Source organism: Echeneis naucrates, chromosome 22, assembly GCF_900963305.1.
Source record: "Echeneis naucrates chromosome 22, fEcheNa1.1, whole genome shotgun sequence".
NCBI classification, from domain to species: Eukaryota; Metazoa; Chordata; class Actinopteri; order Carangiformes; family Echeneidae; genus Echeneis; species Echeneis naucrates.
Genome location: NC_042532.1, coordinates 19,103,860 through 19,121,464, shown reverse-complemented (window position 1 = coordinate 19,121,464; position 17,605 = coordinate 19,103,860). Strand labels below are relative to the sequence as shown.

The following is a 17,605-nucleotide window of genomic DNA, read 5'->3' as shown; positions in this document are numbered from 1 at the left end:
GTTACTTATGAGTCGGTATTTCCTCTGAATTCCAGCAAAAAAGGGGACATGGAAATAATTCCCATCCAGAGGGTCCAAGCTCTGGGAAAAAACAGAGAGAAAGTAGTTTCTATTGTGCAGCACCAACCGCCTCAGTAATCATCTGTCAAGAGAAACGGAAGGAACCTCCTCCTAATGACCCCGAGTCTTTAGAGATGAGCCCTGACGTCTGACCCTGATGTTTTGTAAGTCAAGAGGCAGAGAGACAGCAGAGAAAAGGTGGGAGGCAGACAGGTAAACTGTGCTGCAGTCATTCCACCTTCGCACAAAGGTGCACAATGCGTCAGACATCTGCAGTTGCAAAAGGGGCCACACGGCTTGTTTTGAGTTTTCAGGACATCCTATACTTGGCGCAGGTGCAAATAGACTGAAGTAAATTCAAAATGTCCCAATAAACATAATCAAATGTGCATTTTTGACGAATAACAAACAGGTGTGGTTCAGGCCAATCACATCTAGGTTTAAGTGAAAGGTCAGCAAGCTTGACTAACAAGAGCTGCGCCCTTCTATTGTCCTTTAGGAAAACAATTAATTGGAAAATCACGCCCGTCTCCCTAAACACTGCGTCTCCTGTCGCCTGAGTCAGCAGAGAGGAGAGCTGAGGATGAGAGCAGGAATCTGCCGTGAAAAACAAGAGTCTCTCCGGAGGAGCTGCGAGGTGGGGGAAGGAGCCGACAGATCCCTGCTGCTGCAGAGGTGTTGGAAAACTGAAGTGAGGCAAGACGACGGGTTCCATCGTTATTGTTCCACTTGCTTGGTTGCTGCGGGACGACTGAAACCTTCCATTGTCTCAACTAACGCTGAAAATCACATGTGCGTTAATATTGCTTGTAAAATTGCATGTTGAGTGATAAATCATGCAGTGCAGTCACAGTTGTCACGTTTGGATCTGTTTCAGTCAGGCAACAGAAAAAAAAAGTACACAGCCTAATTACTGAAAGACTCACATTAAATCATTATGGAAAATGACACAACAGTTGCTGTCTGCTCATTACTGAAATTACCTAATTTGAGATTTCCGCAAAAATACAGACTTTATGTAAAATACAGTAGACTACATTCTAGATTTATTTTCCCAAAGTACACAGTTGTATAGAGTGAAGTGAGGAAAAGCCAATCGACATGTTTTGGTATTAAACCTGAACTCGTATTGATTATTTTATGAGCTCAGTTGTTGAACGACTCCTTGATAATGAACATGGGGCAACATTTGAGATTCTTCTGACTGTGATGATCACTGATGAGAGGATTCAAACCATCAAAACACTTTCAAAAGAAAGACAGCAATCATGTGCTTTATGAATGGTGTTTTGTTTTTATTTGTCTCACCTGAATTGTGTGACACAAGTTACACCCAGCATCTTCACTGATCTGCATGTGGCTTCTTGTTGAAACGCACGGCATCGCAGCCTACCGTGCTGCGTTTCCCCAGCAACCGCGCAAACATACTAATCATGCAGATCAGGACAAAAGATAATATTTAAAGACAGAGAGTTTATATAAATCAAGTGCAGATACGTACACAGAGACATGGTGCTTTCACGGAGCAAAAGAACCCCAAAAATCATCCTTTTAGATTAAGATATTAAAATTTTTTTACTCAATGGTTGTAGTTTCAAAAGCAAAAGAGGCTTTTAACTAAGCTTCATGAGCTTCCTGATAACCAATGAGAACGAGTCAAACCCCAACAACCTAGTGTGAGGTTGTAATTGGATGAATTCAAAACAGGAAGCGTTTTTATAATTAATACAATCTGCAGGTTTAAAGTTCCCCAGACTTGCATAATACAGCGATTTTTAGAGATATCGGTTGCCTCACATCTGATTATAATATTTGGATGGAATTTCTACTTCTATGTCTTTTCTCTAAACCTTCTGTTGTAGAGCTGGAGTTTTTCCCTCCAGGCCTTTTAAAGTTCTGTCTGAAATGATGGGAGAGATTGAAGTTGACTTGAACAGTCTGTGCCACAAAGTTTCAGAGTTTCACATTAAGGGATCATTGGAAAAAAGATAGGAACTCCTAAAATTTTGAATATAACACAATAAAAAACACATAACATCCACATACCTACATTTCATACAAAAACCCACAATTACTATCATTTAGATTTGATCTGCTCCCGTTTCCATCAACCAAATTTCCTCGTGTATTTAAATGAATCTGTGATTTTTTTCCTGTTCACTTTGAAAAAGGGAATCAAGCTTGTAGCTAACTAGCTTAGCCCGGCTCCTCCCCCTGCGGATAATGCTGCATGTTGTACATAGAGCAGTGAACATAGCAGACTCCGTGTTAAAACCATAATCATACTTTGAGGTGTCATGACGTTCACTTTCAGATGTCACGATATGCCATTGTGTTATTTGTTAATTAGCAACCGCTGCCTTGGTGTAAACAACATGTATTCCCATCATGCGCTGCCACTCTCTGCAAACATATGTTAAATCTTCTGAGGCTAAAGCAGCCAAATTTACCGTAGCTCCCTCTCTGGCAGCAGGGTCCTCCATTCATGTATCAGGCTGTAGAGGTCACAGGCCTTTATTGTATGTCACCATCTTGCAATCTGTTGCCATGGCAATCTCCGGCTCTAACTGATTCACGCTGATCTGTGGAAACCGAAGGAGAACAGAGAGGTCAGCAGCGCAAATGGAGCTATTTGGCACGAGCTGTCAGATATAACGAGTTTACATCCTGAATGTTTAGATGCTGTACGCGCATCACTACTTAAAGATTTGAAGCCTTTCCCATTTGTAACTAAATAATTCTTAAAGGCTTTAAATGTTCTGTATTTACTGCTAATGTGCAAAAAGCCGATTTGGCAGATTAAAGTATAATTTGAGGTTTGCATCTCCTAATATTTGAACCAGAGACAGATGGCTGTTGGAGTTGGAGACAGAATCCTAATCTTGGTAGGTGTGAAATGGGGAAGTGGGACAAATTGAGTAGGCGGGGGGTCCCGGGGAGCGGGGCACTCATGTTGCTTTCTTTATTTATTTATTTCATCTGCTATCCTTGCAAAAGTGCAAAAAAGGACTTGTGAGAGAAAAACAGGCCCCTCAGTGGAAATGGGAGGCAGATTTTCACAGGACTGTTGGCGGCACATATGTCTGAAGTTTTTTTGCCATATGGCTGTCTGAGCTATTTCCAGCCGTAATTAAATCCTAAACATTTTAAAGCCAGAGCCGGTTGGCTTGTGTCAGCAAGTTATTTGCCAGAGAGAAGACAAAAAGAGAGACGGAATGTAAAACAACATTGTGCCATTGTGGTTTAATGAAGAGAACAACGTGTACCGAGCCAACAGGGCTAAAGTTAGACCACGGCCTCTTAGCCTGGATGGCATCAACGACTGAAGGCAGCGCAGAATCAAAGGCAGATCGTAGCTGAGGAGGGCTACGCCTCATTAGGAGAAAGCCTCCGTGAAGCTCAGTGGGAAACATTCAAGGTCAGAAGACTCCGGTCATCAACATCAGTCACCGAAACTGAGGCATCGCAGCTAAACGGTGAGCTTTTGACATTGACAAGTTCAACCACATCCAAGACATACTTCAGTCTCATTATCAAAATACAAGTCTGATGTGTAACGAGCTCAAGAGAGTTTCTATGCTTGTTTGTAGGGTCGAGCAGCAACAGCCATTTGTTTGTAACGCACCAAAGAACAAACTCAACAGGTAACCTGAGCAGGTACGACGTCAGCACCAAGAAACCAAAACTGAAAACTTCAAGAGGAAACACTTTTCACATGACGTACCTGGGACATCTGTGGGAAGAGACTGATGGCGAGAGGCAGAGCCAGGCCGAAGGCAGTGAGACACACCAGGCTGTGGACGGGCAGGACGAGCCTCCGCTGTCTCTGCAGGAGAGGGAGCCTGGGGGGCACAGAAGGACTTTATCAGCTTCACAATAAACGAACGATCATTCAGAAGAACACAACGCTGTTTGTTCTGTGCCCATCCACGACATGGAGAAATTTAATGACATTTTTTAGACTGATCTCTTGAAAGCAAAGAACTTCAGGGGATGGAGCCAATTTTTTAATATATTAAAATCCAAAATAATCACAAAGAGTGAGCTCTAGCAGTTCCAACCTATTATCTAATATATATATATATACACAGGTGGGGTTTGAGACGATCCCACTGACCAGCGTTCAGCAGATCGTTAAACAACTTCACAACATCATGATATCAGGAAATTAGGGATTTGAATGTTTAATTATGTCGTGTGAATGACACATTTTCTGCATGAGGAACTCAAACATTTCTATTGAAAATAAATGTGAAAAAGTCATAAAACGCATGCAGGTTATTACATAAAGAACTCCAGAGCATTTCCTTCTGAAGTTCAAGCTGAAAAGCTTTAAAGCAGCACAATTACACACTTCTGACATCCAGCATTGTTCACGAGTTAAACGTTTTTCTTTCACATCATGTCATTTCTTTAAATTTCATATTTTCATTTAGTGAACTAACGCTTTTGTCTGTCTGATCCTTTCCACATTGCAAAAGCTGTCTTTGCTTCATTTGAAGAGGCCGACTTTTTTTTTTTTTTTTTTTTTTAAAGGTTTTTGCATAGCTCTATCTCCAGAAATACATTTTTCTCCTCCCTCCTCGCTGCCCTTCGTAGGATAATCCCCTCTTCAGTGTGTGGGACAGCGAACTCAGCAGGAGCTTGAGAAAGAGCTGCTCCAGCTCTCCTCCACCAGCGACGCCTCTCCCCCTAACGAGGAGAGCTACTGCCTAATGAGGGAGCTCATTAACACATATGGCTGCCATGGTTTAATTAGGCTACACACACACACACTAATGTACAGATACACATTTTAGGGAACTGGGTTACAAATAGAAAAGTGGAGATGAGGGAGGAAAGGCTTGGGTACACGTGTAGGTCTGAAAACTTTGGCATCAGGTGAAAAACTTCAGTTTGATTTAACTTTAGTTCTTTTTATTTATTATGCAGGATTTCGCTGAGCCTTAACTGTTTACATGAACCTCTCACTGTGTCTCCTACATCACAAACAAACCAATTCATATAGTATTTACGCCGACATGTCACAAGAGAGATCACAATCTGGTTGTAATAACGTTATTATGACACATGATGTGATTAGGAAGTCAGGGTGACGATGAACGTCAAATGCATCAGAATAAGGTTAAAACTCAAAGGTGGTTCTTTGTCAGTATCAAGAAAGGAGAAGAAGGGTTATCTCTGCGCCTCGACAGGTGACTAAACCAACAGGAACAAGCTGACACAGTAACTATCATCTAAGAATGGGATTGATTAAAGCATTAACACTGTCCAAATCCTAGCACGCTTATTTTTTCTGTATGTTCAGTTTTCTATAAAGTGGGCCAGACTTCACAGCATCCATTCTTTCAGAGCTTCACCTCATCATGCATGACTAAGAGCAGCACTGATTTATATTCCTGACTCACATTCATCTTCAACAGTATTCTCGTTTGTTTTTTTGTTTTTTGTTTAGTCTTTTTGCCGACATGATAAGTTTGTTTGGTAATTGAAATGTAGAGACTGTTGTTTGACCTCTGCTCTGAAGCTGTTACACTGCAGCATGAGCTAAATCAGGAGAGAGGAGCATTTCAGCAGGGAAACCAATTAAATTCAATTCCGCTCTCATCTATTTGAACAAATGTGAAGCTGGAACCCGAAGAGCTTGATCTGAATAAATAAAACTTTATCTCATTAGTGTAAAGGCTTTACAGCTAGCTACAGGTGCATTTACACGCAGAGTGGGATTGTTCTCTTGTTTTCGTCACACTTATGAGACAGCAACCCCTCATGAAGAGCAGAATCTGCTGTCACTGAGCTAAATCTGCTCTCAGCAGTGTAATCCATCATTGGGGGGCCGCCCAGGGACCCATCTCTGTCCCCTTGTTCTCGCTCCATTGAGAGCCAGTGAAGTTGAGCTGACGTGGAGGATAGCTGAGCACGACGAACCTGCATCTGCAGCCAAACCCCCCCCCCCCCCCCCACCGCCGCCTTCTCTCTCTCTTTCCCTGTTCAGTCATTGAGGTGCCAGGAATCCCAAACACACCTGGGCAGCTGGCTCTGCTGTCTGGGCCCGCCTGCTCAGAGCAGTCGGGACAAGTGCTGTCAGGGATTCACAAAGATGGCTGCATTCCTCGGCACACTGCAGGCGCAGCCAGGCCATCGATCACGAGACGTTCATATAAACATGTTGCATCTTTAAGACATCATTACGGGTAAATCACACAGCGGTGGAGCAGGTTCACTCACAATCGGTGCTGAAGACAAAAAGCTAATTATGATGTAGAGCTTTTCCTATTTTCTACTAAATGTTTTATTTAATAATTTTATTTAATTTCTTGATCATCAACTAATTAGGATTTATTTGCATTTGCCAATTAATCTGACTTTCATTAGAGGAGAACACTAAAAGATTTTCCAGTGGCACTGCAGCTATTAAAGCCATGATTAACTTTTTTTAAACCAATAAAAGCCACATTATAACGCGGATGATGGCAGCAGTAATCTGTGCTGCGAGCTCGGACTCTTTTTCCTGTTCAATCAGAAATATGTCTCCGTACCAAAACAGCATCCTGTTGTGTTTGCCTAAACTCTGGATTGATGCAGGACGTGATAAGTACAACTTAACTGCAGTAATAATGCAGGAAGTCACATTATTCACAAGTATTTTATGAAGATCATACGGTGGTTATTTTTAATTTTAATTATTACGTATTACCAGCTCAGAACCAAATCCTATTTCACATACCATTAAATGTCTGTTGTTTGCTCAACACATTAAAAATCTAAAATGTTGATCCTAGATGTTGAAGCTCCTCAGTCAGTCTGGTTAAAAGTCGGTGATGAGGAGTTTCTTACTTTTCCAGGGCAGCCATGATCATGGGTGGGAGCACCAGGATTGGCATGGGCAGCACGACTCTGGTCAGGGCCGTCTCCAGAAGTGCCTGTTTATATTAAAAAGGGGAAAAAAATCATAAGATGACATTTTAAGAGGAAAATAAAAAAGAAGCTTTGTTCTGAGGAAAGTGTCCATAAATAATGCGAGTGCAATACTTCATTTACATCGTATAATTTACAAACATTACACTGATTACTGATGAACAATAACAAAAAAACAAAAAAACACCACAACATCAATTTACACCAGATCAACATACATGCCTGGCAGCTACTTTGGATGTTCCCACCACGTTCCCGCTGCTGTCGAGCACACTGATGCCCTCCGACAGCTCCGAGTGCCTCATGAGCACCACGTTGCAGACGTTTGCACTCGCTGCAGAGAGAGAGGTGAGAATATTCTTGGAGACAAAAATGAAATTGACATATTTTATTATTTCACAAATAAGCATATTGTCTTTTCACCCTCCGGCTTGGGTGCAAGATCAGACAGCTTGTACGGTGCCGTCGGGGCTGGAGGGCTGGAGGGCTGGAGGTTTAATCCTCCATGGTTTCAATTGTAGCGTAATTTGGAAGAATAGAGGACGCTCAGTTAATGCTTATCCAAAGTTGTTCATGAAGACTCAATATTCTAGCAATATATTGAATGAACTAAATAATTAGCAGGACAGACAGTCTTTTCTCGATTGTGAATTAAAGGCTGGACGTTTTTGCTCCAGTGATGGTCACCATTTGGTTCCCAGACTGAAATAACTCCTGGATGGTTTCCCATAAAGTTTAGAGCAGACAGACACTTTTTCGTCACCCGAGAGGATCAAGACTTCGAACTCTTCCTCGTGTTTGTTTGTTTGCTTTTTCCCGTTTGATGCGGTGCAGTGACACCGATCAGGAAGAATTACAAAAACTCTGGTGAATACCAAATACCTGCTAAATGTGTTTTAAGCATGATGACTGTGGGAGCATGCTAACATTTAGCTTGAGGTAAAAGTTAATGATGCTGGCCTTGAATTGTATTACTGTCCTATATACTAAAGAAGTGTTTAAAGCTGGTACACATTTTCATTAGGGGAAGCTGAAAATAGATTTATTTTCCCAGATCACACAGATTTGACACCTCGACCATCGCTGGGTGTCCCACTGAGCCCCTGCTGGCTTTACTCGCTGAAAATGCAAGAATTATAGTCCATTACTTCCATGTTGGAGCCCACTAAAACAAAACATTACACCTCTGTGGGTGACACTGACTCCAGACTCGAAATCAGCGACAAGCGACGCATCAGAGGTGACAGATAGGTCAACAAACAGACGTGTTGTTCCTCCTGTGATTTATTCACGAGAGCCAAAATGAACACAAATGTATGTTAATACAGATGATCCTTTCTCCTTGACTCTAATAGGAATAAGAAAAACTCATTTTAGAGAGTTTAGTGTTTGAGCCGCAAGCGTTTTTAATTTAAGACAACAGCGTTCAGAGTTATCTGTAGGAAGGGCTCCAGGGCTGGCAGGTCGCTTTGTGAGGGGAATTCAATTGACTGAGCAAATAGCTCTTTTTACCTACAAGGGATTTCTTTTTATTTTTTTTTTGGAGACCAATTAAAAACAGAGACAGATAGTAGGATTTTTGGAAAGGAATAACAAAAACTGCAACAAACAGATCAAAATTTCAACAACCGGTTTGTAATTAAATTAAAATTGACGTCAAAGTAATTATAGGAATTAATTGATTACTGAAAAGCCTGTACAGCTAAATGCTGAAATATGTGCCTGTAATTTGTAATTATTTGAAATAATTACATTTATGTACATTCTAATTGTCTTCTAATAACTAGCGCTACTCAGATGGAAATGCATCCAAGAACTTTCCACATAATTACTTCCTAAATATCACAAATAATGGCAAATATTTTTAGAAAACAACAAATTAATTGTCCCCATAAATTTCTGACGACATGGCTTTTCCCTCCAGTTAAGGCCTTCATAATCTCATTGAGTGACAGGCCGCTGCTTGATTAGGTTATTACAAATTAATCTAGCCTTAAGTAAGCAAACAAAATCAAGCAAGTGAAAATTCAAACAGCACTTTGCTTTGGCTTGCTTCAATTAGCCATTTTAATTACCTTTTATATGAAGCTACCAAAACAACAACAGCAACAACAATGAAAAACAGAAATCAGGTAAATGAGGCCTTGACATAGACGCCACTTTAGGGGTAATTATCCAATTTGTTTGTGGCAGCAGAGTTATAACGAGGAGCCAATTACCAGGCAAAGGCTGCGCTGTAGAAACCTGTTGATTTAATTAGAGGAACTGCCATGGTAGGTTAGGAAGGGGGGGGGGGGGCAAACTATTTAATTATGAGCCAGCAGCCTGGGGGCATTCTGGGACATGGGTCTATACCCCTGGGTGTCACTGCGTTTGCAGGAGAGTGGCATGAAAAATCAGCTTTGCGGCTCCGCATGCATCTGACAAAGCGAGCTCACAAAACACCTCCAACTCTGCAGAGCAGAGAGCGAGACAGGCTGAGGTTTATCAGAGCCGTTCTAAAAGGCAGACGGGACGTTTCAAAAACACAAAAATTGGGTTTCATCTGTAGTGAAAGGTTCAAATTTCACGGTTTGAGAACAAACAGCCATGAAATATTATTATTTCAGTGGCTGCTTCTCAGTTAATGTGATGATAGAAATGAGACGCCTTTCATAATAGAAGGTAACTAACAGCAGGTCTTGTAATCAGTTTTAATTCAAAGGCCTTTCACTATTACTCAAATCATTAACCACCATGATTCTGCTGCTGCAGAGTAAAACTGACCATAACACACAAATCGAATGTCAGTGTGATGCCACCAGACCAGCCACAAAAAGTAACCTCATTAGAAAAAAAGACTGACAGATTTAATCTCCGTTAAAACGGTCACTTTGGAGGTTTATTTTGAGTCTGCAGGGTCCCTCGACATCCTAGTCTGCTCAATTAGTTGAAGATTTGGCTTAATCTAAAATGGGAACTCATTTCAACTCAATACACATGAAAAGGCCACTTGAGTCCTGAACTGACGGAGTGTTTGGTGGAGCTTTTTGAACTCACCCACTGCTGGGAAGGGGATGAACCTCTGCACCAAAAGCCTGGTTGTTGGGCTGAAGCGACTGGCTTTCTGAATTAACACGTTCAACCCGACCTAAAAACCAGGCGCACACAATACAGACAACTCAGACTGTGACTCTACACAGCAAAACAAAAGTCTGATAGAACACATTGATGGTTCACTGAGCTACGAAAAAATTGGGGGTTTCAGCATATGTTAACAGTCTATGTGCTCTTTGGGTACACGCCGCTGTGTAACTCCAGCCTCCGGCTCTCCCCAGCACCACGGGGGGGCGTCACCACAGCGGACGGGTAATTGGAGAGCTCCTGCCCCACTGACGGCCTGTCGTCACGCCCTCCACACACCCCCGGAGTTCTGGGGGGGGTTTTTGTTGTTTTTTTTTTTTGTGCTTGTTGCCGTTGTCAGGCCTGAGAGCAGCAGCCGGATGAGCGCCCAGCGGGACCAGTAATTGGTTGGGTTTGATCCCCATGTCTGCACTAAGGGCTGTGTCAGGCAGGCGTGTGAACTTTAGCTGAGTGAAGGCTGAGATTTAAAAATGTATGCTGACGGTAGGCTTCTACATTTGTCTGACTAATTACTAATATTAATTTAAAACATTTGGTAAAAGTATCTGAAACATCCATTAGACCATTCAACTCTGAGCTGAAGCTCAAATGAATGACATCACTGACACAATCTACCCATTTAAATTGATATACCTTGTTTTATAAACCTACATCCACGACTAATAAAAAGGTGACTGAGTTACTGCTGCTTGGTCACCAAATCAGACTCACAGCGATGGAGACCGCACTCGTCACTGCTCCGAGGTATCCCTGGACGAATTTGGAAATCGGAGCTGGCTAAAATGAAAATGAAAAAGAAGCAAGAAAACAGTTCATGGAGCTCCGTGTGTTTCAACGTTCGGTCCAAATGGGCCTTCGTTTGTCTCTTCACTTGGTGTTACCTTGGAGGCGTTGCGGTTACAGTAGTTAACGCAGGCGTTGTGACTCTGGTTTAACCACTAAGAAAAGAAAAATGAAGATTATGAGGAAATCTCATACTGTCATATGTTATTAAGGTCGTTTGTCATGTTTTAAACTTCTAACACATCAAATAAATCAGCATTTGTAAAGATTGGATGAAATGCGGATGTTGTCGCTCTGTCTCGTGGCTCAGTCTTCAGAATACTAATTTTGTTGCTGTTGTTGTCGTCACTTTGGACTCTGTTTGTGTTTCTCAATCTGTCACTTCTCTGGGCTTAGAACAACAAGTGTTGAAAACTGGCTGTGAGCGAATAGTGAAAGATTTCCAGAAACGTTGAGTAATTTCTGCTGCCTTGATAAATAAATGGATGAATTAAATGAAATGGATGAAGGTGTTCACCTGCCAGAAGATCGTTGACACCAGCGTTTGATTCGGCAGGAGAAGGCCAACAACCTGCACAAACAAACAAACATTTACAGCCAAAAATATTTAAATGTCACAATAAATACGACGGCCGGCTTCTGAAAAATGTGTGGATAAAAGAGTCTCACCACTGGTGTGCCAAACGGGATGAAACCTGCAAAAACAGTCAGTGTTACCAGCTTACAAAATAGTTTGCTGTTATTTTTAATCAGAAATTTCTGATATCACTTCTTGTAATTGTTCCATTTTCTCGTCTAAATCCCTTTACCTTTAATCTTCTACTCTCATTTTTGTTTGACATGTACACCAGGTTGGTGCTGACACGTTAATTGTTCCCTCTCTGATGCGTCAACGTCGCCTCATGAGAAAGGTGAGACTTTAAGACAGGCCTGAAATACTCTGAGGCCTTGAGAACGTCTCCGTCACCGTGGGAGAGAGATTTTAATCAGCGCCCAGCTGAGCGTGACCTTTTCCAGGTCCGAGACAACCCGAAGAGCCCCATCGAGCCATGACAGTTCCCAGGGCGAACTACGCCTCCATGTTGGACCACATAACAAGCTCCTCGCTCCCACTTCAGTCACGGCGTCCAAACCGAGCTACTGTACCTGACATCCGAAAGGGCATGAGGATCTTCTCCCCCGTGTCAGGGTGGATGATGGCCTGGAAGGAGAGCGGAAGGATCTGGGTTAGTTCAGGAGAAGGTTTCTTCTGTGGGACTACAACCTGAAGGAACGTTTTATGTGTTACTGGAATCTAATTAACATCGTCTGTTTTTGTGAAATTACAAAAAACAAAACAACAACAACAAGGTGTCAAACACATGTGAAAAAATAAATAAATAAAAAAAAAAGTTAGGATTCATTATCATTAACTCACAAAGCTGAGGCTGATGGAAGCGCAGGAGCATAAGACACATTTATTTGTCTGTATGAGCGACCACAGCCTTCGATGGTGCTTTAAAGCTACAGCAGGATTTGATGTTTACTTTGACGATCTGTGTTTTACATTTTCTTTTTTTGCACGGCGATAAATCGTCTCATGTGTCTGCTCCACAATCCTCTCTGCCGTGAGATAAGACAGATAGAAATCTCTCTCCGCTGCTGCTGCTGCTTCAGTGGTGATGAGATCTGCTGCCTGGTGAGGGACTGAAGTCTCACAAACAGCATGAGGGCTCTATCAGGTCTGAATATGGAAAGTCGGCCCGCAGAACGAAGCGTGGAGCTGAAGATCCACCGACATGTTTAACTAAAATTAGTCCCATTTGAGGCCAGATTTCTGTGGCCGTACGGGCAGAGCAGACTGGGGATCTCCATTTTACTGAATAACTTTCTGTGCCTGCAGTTCAGTGGCTCTCCTTTAGTGTTGACACTGACTGCTAATTGGCACTTGAGTTAGTCTTCAGCTGAGGTTTGAGATGTAGCCACCTCAGTTTTCCACTTCACAATCACAATGAGAAAAACTTTACAGATCCAGAACCCAAAAATAATAAAAGTAATAATTAACCATTCAGTCTGGGTTCAAGTCTGACCGAAGGCTACATATTATTCCTTTCCTGTCTCACTTTCGAAATCACAAGAAAGGGAAAACACGACTTAGAACAATTAATACCTTAAGCCAAAAAAAAAAAAAAAAAAAAAGGTGGAGACATTAATGGGCGAGAAGAATGAAAGTATTGATAGCTGAGAATAAATTAACCACAATGTACAAATGGGCCTTCATCTGCCTCTGAAGCAGACATGCAGAGGGTCCAGTTCTGGTGAAAACCAGATGAACCAATGAAAGCTCTTACCTGCTTTATTTTCTGAGCTTCCCAAAGCTGCAAAGATCAACAAAAAGGTACGAATTAAAAAGTAAATATGTGTTTCGCAAAAGCTCAACCCTTTATAATCTATGGGTTTATTTGTTTTCCTGACAGGACTCACTCTGTTTCTCCTGAGTTTGTCAGCTCAGGTTTTTCAGTCTTTACCTGAGCATCAGTCACTCCAGGAGGCAGAGTCCCTCGTTTGAAACGGTGCAGCAGCTCAACACTCTCCTGAAGCCGCTTCTGAAATTGAAAGTAAAAAAGGTCACTTTCACTTATTTATCCCGGTCATCTTTGAGATGTTTTTTTTTTTTTTCCTCTTCTGTTATTTAAACAACACAACTCAACGTGCAGTAATTATGTTTTACCAAATCTTTCATGCTGATTTTCAGTTGACATATCAGTTGGCTAAAAAGGTAATGAGGCACTTTCTGCGGCGTGATCGTCGTCTTAATGTTGAGCAAAATACAAGGTCATGCAGCCCAATTTGTTCTAATGAGCTTGCCATCTGTGTGCGTGTGCGTGTTTTTTTCTCTCCATTTGTGTTAGAGTGTTCTACGTTTGCATTTTGTCTGTGTGCACGTGTAGTCATGTGTTTTTGTGCGTGCGAGATCACACGCAGAATCCCTTCCAGCCCTGTTCAACTCTCGTCATTAGGGGCAAGTTGAGGCTACGCCTGGCCCAGTAGGGTGCAGAGTGTGTGTGTGTGTGTGTGTGTGTGTGTGTGTGTGTGTGTGAGTGTACACTCTTCCTCCCTCACAGCTGCCCCCACTTGTCCACACCTCATCACATCCCAGGAGCTGCTGTCGCTATTACTGTCACCAAAGAGCCCGCTAACAGCTTCATTACCCAGAGCAGCAGAGCTCTGATGACTCCAGGAGCAAAATTACCACAACACAACTGAGACCAGGGAAACGTTACAGCGGGCAGGGCAGTCCGGTCCTGCGTCAGGACACGGCGGCCGGGGAACTGTGTTGTTTGTCGATAAATCAGCCGTGTTACATTATTTTAAACATCAGAATCTGAAACCGCTTTCATCCATATGACATTTAACCTTCAATCATCCAGGGCTCATGGGAAATGGTGTTTATTTGTGTTGGGCCACTAAAAGCATCAAAAAAAGTCAATATAAATAAATAAATAAGAACTCCAGACTCCGAGGCTGGCTTTGTATTTAATACTGTGACAATGAGAGTCTCACTTCTGGAAGCTCTGAGATCACGAGTCCTCTGGGACGATCTTGTGTTCAACAAATACACTCACCGGCCACTTTATTAGGTACACCATGCTAGTAACGGGTTGGACCCCCTTTTGCCTTCAGAACTGCCTCAATTCTTCGTGGCATAGATTCAACAAGGTGCTGGAAGCATTCCTCAGAGAGTTTGGTCCATATTGACATGATGGCATCACACAGTTGCTGCAGTTGTCGGCTGCACATCCATGATGCGAATCTCCCGTTCCACCACATCCCAAAGATGCTCTATTGGATTGAGATCTGGTGACTGTGGAGGCCATTTGAGTACAGTGAACTCATTGTCATGTTCAAGAAACCAGTCTGAGATGATTCCAGCTTATGACATGGCACATTATCCTCCTGAAAGTAGCCATCAGAAGTTGGGTACATTGTGGTCATAAAGGGATGGACATGGTCAGCAACAATACTCAGGTAGGCTGTGGTGTTGCAACGATGCTCAATTGGTGCCAAGAAAATATTCCCCACACCATTACACCACCACCACCAGCCTGAACCATTGATACAAGGCAGGATGGATCCATGCTTTCATGTTGTTGACGCCAAATTCTGACCCTACCATCCGAATGTCGCAGCAGAAATCGAGACTCATCAGATCAGGCAACGTTTTTCCAATCTTCTATTGTCCAATTTCGATGAGCTTGTGCAAATTGTAGCCTCAGTTTCCCGTTCTTAGCTGAAAGGAGTGGCACCCGGTGTGGTCTTCTGCTGCTGTAGCCCATCTGCCTCAAAGTTCGACGTACTGTGCGTTCAGAGATGCTCTTCTGCCTACCTTGGTTGTAACGGGTGGTTATTTGAGTCACTGTTGCCTTTCTATCAGCTCGAACCAGTCTGGCCATTCTCCTCTGACCTCTGGCATCAACAAGGCATTTCCGCCCACAGAACTGCCGCTCACTGGATATTTTTTCTTTTTCGGACCATTCTCTGTAAACCCTAGAGATGGTTGTGCGTGAAAATCTCAGTAGATCAGCAGTTTCTGAAATACTCAGACCAGCCCTTCTGGCACCAACAACCATGCCACGTTCAAAGTCACTCAAATCACCTTTCTTCCCCATACTGATGCTCGGTTTGAACTGCAGGAGATTGTCTTGACCATATCTACATGCCTAAATGCACTGAGCTGCCGCCATGTGATTGGCTGATTAGAAATTAAGTGTTAACAAGCAGTTGGACAGGTGTACCTAATAAAGTGGCCGGTGAGTGTAGGTCTGCGTAGAAATTTGGATTCGATCATGTTTGTTTTTGTGACAGTGTCTCCAAAAAGCCCCAGACCAGGAAAGATCACCCTCTTCAGGAGAGCGCTGGTGTTCATCAGACTTGGACCAACCAAAAACAGAAATAATAATCAGAGTTACCGCGGTCACAAAGAGCGTCCTGGGGTCAATCACATCCAGGAAGTGTCTGAACCGACCGAAGAACGTGTTCTACAGGAGAAGAAGAAAACATTTTGTTTAGGAAGTCATTTACATAAAAAGATGATCATATTTCATCTAAACATCATTAGCAGAAAGGTTTCAACAGGTCCTACGAGATGCATCACGTGGTCTTCAAAAGTTTGTGTTTGCAGCTGCATCACCTGAGCTGGCATGAAAAACTTCGTTTCATTCAAACACAGGCGGCCAAATCAGACTGTGCTTTGTTTTTTCAGACAGATTCCAGCTGTCGCTCAGTAAACAGCCACATTACAGCGTGCCAGCTGTTTTGACACACCAGGTGGAGCGTCCTCATTAATACCTCTGACAAACTGTTTCTTATCTGCATCTTTTAAGGACCCAAATCCACTCACTGTCTGTAATGACTGTACCACAAACACCCCTCTATCATTTGTTCATTAGTGAGCATAAGAAATCATCCGCCCTCCCCCACCAACTCCAGTTTAATTACACTAACTGCTAATTTGGATGAAAATCTGCTATTTTACTCGCTGCTGCAGCTTGTGATTTCCCGAACATATGGATGGTCTGTGAAAACACGGCGTGCAGGAAGTTAGCCAGCTTTAGTTATTATTCACCGACGTCGTTACAATTCACATTCACTCCAACAGAATAGTTACTGACTGCTTAAACACTGAAGTCATTTTTGAATTGCTCTCTTAAAATGTTTACAGTGAATATGTGTTGCTTGGTTTTTATACTGGCTATATCATAAGAGTAGACATTATGTATATACACACACACATGAAAAAGCTTTGAGCACTTTAGCTGCTTTTAGATCAGAAGAGTCTAGTTAATTTTGTTATTAAAAGATTTTAATATCGCATGCCAAGTTCAAGTTCCTGGTATTTCCATAACCTGAACAAGAAATCAAACACAGAAAAACATAAATATCTTGAGTTTTATATGACTGTACAACAGAGCCATTGGCTGACATTAGAATAAAAGAAAATTAAAGTTATATTGGTGTAAAAATCTGCAGAAAAGATCTGATTTTCAGGTAAATTCGTGCTGAGTTCACGGTTCTATGTTTTTTTTAAACAGGCCCAATCTGACCAAGAGGCTTAAACGAAGGTAAAAACCAAATATCAAACTTCGTTATTCTGCAGTAAAATTATTTAATACAATAATAATGATCACATTTTTTAGAGTTTCTAACGTCCTAACACAGACACTCTTCTACCTTCCACATTAATGATGTTTCTTTTAAATGAAACTTTGTTGTTTATGAAACACACAGAAGGTCGAAAAACGCAGCTGAATGAAAAGTGCAGTGAGATTTGAGGCCTGTTTCTGAGCTTTCACTTCAGCGGATTTCGTAAAAACACGTCGGTACCTGGTCGAAACGGGACTCTCCGAACAGGAAGGTCGGATATTCAGACATGCTGCTGCAGCCAAAACACAAAAAGGCACGTCTGTTTTTCTGTTTTCTCTTTTTCTGCCTTTTTCTTGCACCAAACTTCGTGAAGCTGCAGCTGCAGGAACTGGCAGTCAGCGGTCAGCTGTTCGCCTGTCGCGATGCATCACGGGTAACGTAGTTCTTCACCAGCGTGCGATGGCAGGACGCGATGCGAGGGGGGGGGGGGACTACATTTCCCAGGAGGCCATGCTTTGTTTTTATGGCATTATTACCAGAGACAGAGATAAATGGCCCTGCTTAGAGTGAAACAGGCCAAATAGGAGGTTTTGGAGGT

General features: G+C 42.3%; 1 protein-coding gene across 3 annotated transcripts; it reads right to left on the bottom strand.

Annotated features, from left to right (window-relative positions):
* Window positions 1-52: 52 nt before the first annotated feature.
* On the bottom strand, window positions 53-17,403 carry sfxn5a (sideroflexin 5a). Of its 3 annotated transcripts, XR_003840353.1 has the most exons (16): window positions 17,248-17,403; window positions 15,834-15,902; window positions 13,392-13,469; window positions 13,215-13,241; window positions 12,031-12,085; window positions 11,554-11,579; window positions 11,402-11,455; window positions 10,983-11,039; window positions 10,813-10,878; window positions 10,018-10,108; window positions 7,197-7,312; window positions 6,898-6,983; window positions 3,785-3,902; window positions 2,511-2,642; window positions 1,369-1,487; window positions 72-81 (listed from the first exon to the last, which is right to left on the bottom strand). XR_003840353.1 is itself a non-coding variant. In XM_029493535.1 (14 exons), exons 1-14 carry the CDS (start codon window positions 17,293-17,295, stop codon window positions 2,565-2,567), a joined length of 969 nt encoding a protein of 322 aa, XP_029349395.1. In that variant the 5' UTR covers window positions 17,296-17,403; the 3' UTR covers window positions 1,292-2,564. The 3 variants fall into 3 exon arrangements, 1 of the variants encoding a protein (XP_029349395.1); XR_003840354.1 differs by lacking the exon at window positions 1,369-1,487 and having other exon boundaries at window positions 53-81; XM_029493535.1 differs by lacking the exon at window positions 72-81 and having other exon boundaries at window positions 1,292-2,642.
* Between the last annotated feature and the right edge of the window lie 202 nt (window positions 17,404-17,605).

Coding starts and splice junctions, on each gene's coding strand:
- sfxn5a (XM_029493535.1), bottom strand. CDS start 17,295: ATGTCTGAATATCCGACCTTCCTGTTCGGAGAGTCCCGTTTCGACCAG. Junction 12,086..13,214: donor AAGCTCAGAAAATAAAGCAG/GTAAGAGCTTTC, acceptor CTCTCCTTCCAG/GCCATCATCCACCCTGACAC. Junction 11,456..11,553: donor TCCCGTTTGGCACACCAGTG/GTGAGACTCTTT, acceptor TTGTTTGTGCAG/GTTGTTGGCCTTCTCCTGCC.